The sequence below is a fragment of the Anopheles stephensi genome, chromosome 3, assembly GCF_013141755.1.
Source record: "Anopheles stephensi strain Indian chromosome 3, UCI_ANSTEP_V1.0, whole genome shotgun sequence".
NCBI classification, from domain to species: Eukaryota; Metazoa; Arthropoda; class Insecta; order Diptera; family Culicidae; genus Anopheles; species Anopheles stephensi.
Window position 1 is genome coordinate 30,330,794 of NC_050203.1, and position 5,775 is coordinate 30,336,568.

At 45.9% G+C, this 5,775-nt stretch overlaps 1 protein-coding gene across 1 annotated transcript; it reads right to left on the reverse strand.

Annotated features, from left to right (window-relative positions):
• Positions 1–477: 477 nt before the first annotated feature.
• LOC118509463 (agglutinin-like protein ARB_02240) lies at positions 478–3,257 on the reverse strand. Its single transcript, XM_036050088.1, has 2 exons — positions 2,803–3,257; positions 478–1,603 (listed from the first exon to the last, which is right to left on the reverse strand). The coding sequence occupies exons 1-2, from the start codon at positions 2,803–2,805 to the stop codon at positions 530–532; spliced, it is 1,077 nt and encodes a 358-aa protein (XP_035905981.1). The 5' UTR covers positions 2,806–3,257; the 3' UTR covers positions 478–529.
• Between the last annotated feature and the right edge of the window lie 2,518 nt (positions 3,258–5,775).

The following is a 5,775-nucleotide window of genomic DNA, read 5'->3' on the forward strand; positions in this document are numbered from 1 at the left end:
CCCAAAGAAAAATAAGCCCAGTGAGTCCGTCTGGCTGGCTGTGTGATGATTCTATTTTAAAATGCATCCTCAAGGTTTTGCCTGTCTGCTGTCTGCACACGGGGCGTAGCTTGATTAGCATTTTGGTGCAGATTTCATATGGCATTCTTCTATATAATGGCGTGTGTTTTGCCGTAAGGTCATCGCCACAAAAAAAGGTCGTAAAAAGAAAGAAAGAATCAAGGGAGGGGGGGGGAATATTACCGGGAGGGAATGGGAAAGAGGAGCTTTGTTTGTATAAAGATGAAACAAATCCAAGTGATTTCGATGACAACCGTTCGACGCCTAAACGATTGCAAGTTCAGCTTCAGGTTCGTCGCTTGGCGCAGTCTTTTGTCTTTGCATCTGCGCACGCGCGTGTTCGGATTGAACGACACAAGCTCCCATAATCTCCGCCCACCGCATGAGAAAGTGACCATCACCGGAGGAACCATCGGATCGTTTCGTTTAGCTTTATTTTATTTTAGTTTTTGCTGTGCTGGCGTAGAAATTAAAACAGTCCGTTCGTGTAGCGTCCCTGGTTGTACACGGCGAGCGTGTTCTGCGGCGGCAGATAGGTCGGTGCGCAGAAGGTCTTCGTAACGGCCGGTAGCGTTACGGTGCTGTAGATCGTCTGGGCCTGCACCTGGTCGCGCTGGAACTCGGTCTGCGTGACGTACACCGTCTGGAAACCGCCGGGCTGGGTGTAGACCGAGCTGACGGTGCGCGTAACGGCCGGTAACGTTACGGTGCTGTAGATCGTTTGCGCGGGTACTGGGACACCGGGCAGCGTAACGGTGCGCGTGTCGGTAACGGTTTGGTAGACGGGTGTAGCGGTCGTGTAGACGGATGTGGTGGTGCGCGTTACCGGCGGGAGCTGTACCGTGGAGTAGATCGTTTGAGCCGGAAGCGTTACCGGCGGAACCGTTACGGTGTCACGTACCGTCTGCACCACCTGACTGGTACGGGTGATGACGGACGTTTCGGTGCGCGTTACCGGTGGAAGCTGTACGGTCGAGTAGATGGTTTGGGCCGGAAGCGTTACAGGTGGAAGCGTTACGGTACGATAGTCCTGCACAGTCTGGATGACGGGTGTGGTGGTAGTGTAGACGGACGTTTCGGTACGCGTTACCGGTGGCAGCTGTACGGTGGAGTAGATGACCTGGGGTGGTAGCGTTACCGGGGGCTGTGTAACGGTACGCGTTTCCGTCTGTGTACGATACACCGGAGTTGCCGTGACAACGGTCGTGGTAGACACGACCGGTGGTAGCGTTACGGTGTTGTACACGGTCTGGGGCGGTTGCAGCGGCGGCGTTACGGTGTACGTAGCGGTGCTGGTAAGCGTCTGATAGACGGGAACGGTCGCTGTGTAGGTGCTCGTAATGAAGACGGACGACACGACCGTCTGCTCATCGCCGTACACCGGTGTGGCGATAGTTTCCGTGTACCGCTGGTAATCCGTCTCCGTTCGCGTCACGTACACCGTTTCGGCCAGGGAACAGCTCGGCTTCGGGTAGAAGTAACCATTGAACTCCTCCGCACGTGCGTAGCCCAGCACGGCGAGCAGAAGGAAGGTGAACAGTTTCTGCGAAATAAAAGGGTCGAATAAATCAAAATCCAGCAAGAGGTTGTCTCTAACCATAGCTCTTGCTTATCGTGTTAATGACAGCGTTCCAAGAGAGAAACACCTGTTCAAAATGGGAACCGGACCTGCTCCATATCGGGTTTGGAAGGAATTTGAGGCCAAAAAAAAAAACAAAAATCTCCCACAGTATGCCTCCGAACCGTGGAGTCTAATGCCATTTGCATAAACCGTGTCGCAAGCTCTGGACGGGACAAATTAAATCAATATACACAAGACACTAGTGGAACGAGCACTCATTATGCTCATCACCCCTGTCGGCGATTTTGTGTGCGTGTGGCGGTGCCGCCGATCACGACGAATAATGGCGAACGAAAGGATAAACATAAATCAAGCAAATTGCCCCCAAGTGTCGAAAGCTTTTTCATAATAGCGCACGGATAGCGCCAGCTTGGGTGATGATTAACTTCGACGACTCCGTTTGTTGCCGATCAGCCTAGGATCGATCGATTGAAAAGTGAAAATCTTGCAGCCGTTGTCCTTGATCGTGGGATTAGTTATCGGACGAGATTTACCGGTAAAACGGATGATAATTAGTCGTGCATTCAAATCGTAACCTCGGGCAAGGGCTGTGGTCGTTGGAGGTTATTTTTAGACTTTCGAGAGACTGGGCGTTATGAAGAGACTGCTCTACTTGGAGGAGGTTGATTTGGAATTTTAGAGGGTCAGAGAGATTTAAATGAGGAAGTTTTTTCTTGAGATGATCGTAAGAAAAAGGGGTCTGCAAAACAACTTCATCCCGCCATTGTATAATGCTTCGACATGACATTTCGGTCGCTTATGCAATCCAAGTAACGGTTGGCTGTACACGGTCGACAGGACACCGATAGCGGGGAGCAACTTCACCACCGATCATCACCGACTGATCACCACACTGATCTGCTGGCACGAGTCTTTTTTTTTTTGTTACTGTCGTCCACCTCAATTGCTGGTTGCTTCAAGGACACTTAGCTGTTAATTAAACGCCGCCAGCACCGAACGATCGCGGTTTGCGTTCCAGTGCGGTTAGAAATCTATGCAAAACTTCACTACACGAACAGTTCCTTCACAGCACCGGTCGTATTGCTAGTGCAAACAGCACACTTAGCACCTTTCCTGTCCGACCAGACCGGGGATGCATCTTGCTCACCATCCTGACTCACCATTTTTTAACTTCTTCGTGTGAGCAGCTCAGTCACTTCAGGTAAACTGCACACTGAAAGCACGTGTTACACTGGGAAGAATGCACCGCTGATCACTTTCGATTTCGAACTGCACTGTGGTGGCTCTTGTGGCAGGATCGTTCCTTCCTTCGCCCACACTGTGTGTACCGTTTTTTTGGCCTCTTGTTTCGTTGTTGGCACGGTCGCGCCACTAAGCTAACCTGGTCAGCGTTAGACTGATCGCTTTTGGTACGCCGGTCGATCTTTTTATATGACAATGCGGCAAGCGGTAAGATCGTCGTCGATCGCCGAAGAGTGCGAATCTCCGGGCTGTTGAATTTTTGGTGTGTGTATCCCCTAGAGCGGGAGGACGATTCCTCCGAGCGCATCGATGATGCTGATCGAGAGAGGGGTTGCCACCTGCAGGAAATGCTATCTACCACCACGGAGCCACGCACTACGGAGCCATCCGAACAATCCGCGACCGTGTACGAAAAATGATTTTTTGGAACAGAAGTTCAACCGAGAGCAGATTTTCGGTGGACATCGGCAGAAGAACTTGCATGCTTCGCGGTCTTCGGTCTCTCTCTCTTTCTGTTTTTTTTTCTCACTTTTCTTCAAGTTACCGTATTTTTAACCCCTACTTCCATAGGCCCGTTAGCCATTTTTAAAAGATCGTGTTGATGTTTTTTTTGTTGTTGTGTGTGACGTACTGATTATTTAATTTTCTGATGCCACCTGACATCTTGAGCGCGACATTCGGGGGAGTTTTTTATGGTGGGAATATTGTTTGGGCTTTTCACGGGAGGAAAAAAAACGCAAACACACACACACAGCGCACAGGTCGGTGTATTCTTTTCCCGCCATCGCGGCTGGGTCATAATCGAAAGACACACGTCACGGAATCGTGGTCCGGTGATGATCTGTTTAGCGTTTCGCCGGTGGGCAGCCAGACCTTTAACGCCAATAGCGACCCTGATTTACTTCTGATGGCTTCTGATGCAGCGTATGAAATGGTGAGGTTAAGAAAAAACGATGCCAACTAGCTGCCAAGTGGCAAGCAGGGAGCAGGTGGCAGCAAAACGGCACACGGACGTGTGAACCGATGGGGGCCGTTGCCTACCGTGCCGAATTCGCAGGTTCGCATATTCGAGATGTTGCGTGCTGTTGACAAATGTTATCCAATAACGATGGCATCTGTGCCAAAACGAAAACAACAAAACATCGTAGGGAAAACGAGAAGAAGAAGAAGAAGAAGAAGTATGAGAAATTGTGGCCAAAGGTGCGTTGAAGGTGGGAAAATCCGGCTAAATGAATTATGGAGCTAGCGGAATCAGGCGACTGAGCTGCGAACGATCATTGATCATCGTTGAAAATATAGATCGCCGAACAAAACGGATCTCCGAAATGCTTAGCACGGTTCGGTTGGGAAATGTGTGTGGATGTGTGTGTGTGCACTACTTCCGGCATTGAATCATGTGGAAGAATATTTGTCAAACAAGCGGTACGGGTTGGTTTGCGTTTAAAGTTATCACACGCTATTTTGGTGCAAATATAGAACTGATTGGCGAAAAACGATGCGCATGATGTGTTTGGGTGTATGGGAATACCCTTGCAGCAGTGTTTGAGGTTTGCTTAGTGTTTTCATATGTTTTAATAATTTATTCCAAATTGTCGTCTTTTTATAAAATCTGTTTTTTTCTAGTGTTTTTTTGTGTATTTTTAGGCTTTTTTTCTGAATACTATTGAAGTAACTTGAAGGGAAAGCCTATATAACTCTGAACTGTTTAAACACATTTAAAGAATTCTGATTTCACAAGGATTAAATAGAATTCTGAGCTCTTTTTCCTTTATTATTTTATTATGTTTCTGTACTTATCTTACTCGTAAAGCTTCTTTGCTTATCTTACTTATGTAGAATAATTTATATTTTGTATATTTTTTCTGTTCTTTTCTAGTTGTCGTACAGTAGTATATGATGATTTAAAATATTTTTTTCTGAAAATTGTGCTATTTTTCCCACTTCATTTCTTTACTAATTTTACAAAATCATTTCCTGGTGTTTTTTTAATAAAAATTTATCATAAGTCCTTTTCTTCTTCTTCTTCTTCTTCTTGTTCTTCGTCTTCTTCTTCGTCTTCTTCTTCTTCTTTTTTGGCCTAACGACTTCTGCCTCATGCAGAGATCATGCCTGCCATTTCTGGCTTACTAGACTTAATGATTAACTTGACTTAATGATCGCTACGGGGGGACAGTCTTTATAGGATTTGAACCCCGGTCCTGTTGTGTGAAGGCCGGCGCCGTTACCGCTTATACCACCGATCCGCCCTATGACAACAAACAAGTATTTTGTTTAAATAATTATGTTTTGGGTGCTGTGCTATTTCTGTTTGTTTAGTTTGTGTTCTTCTTTTCTAGTTTCAAAAATTAAATTTGTTTAGATCATACAGGTGCATGATAACATTAGGTGCATGGTTTTTGTGTGTACGTCAATCCTCTTAAATTAATCAAAATCAAATCTTAATCAAGTATTTGGATTTATTTTCCATTCAATGTTTTTTTTCAGTTATTTGTATACTTTATGTGTTAAAAGAACTTTGCACTCTTTATTACTCATTTGATTATCCCATTTTATACATTTTGTTGCATCGAGTTTCTTACGGGTGGACGGGTGGTAGAGGCGATAACGGTGCCCGTCTTCACACGGTAGGTCCGGGGTTGAAATCCTATCCGTACGTAAGGCTAACTACTTTACTACAGATAAAATTAACTCACAGAAAGCCATAAAATGGTAGGCCGAGACCTCTCGAGGTTGTATTGCCAAGGAAGAAGAAGAAGAAGTAGAGTTTCGCACAGTTTTTATCGATTCAGCTTCATTCAGTGTTATTCACTTAAAAAAAATATATTGAACGTATGTATTAATAGTATCGTTGTCTTAAATATGTGTGATAAATTTTGTATGCTTTTTCAAAT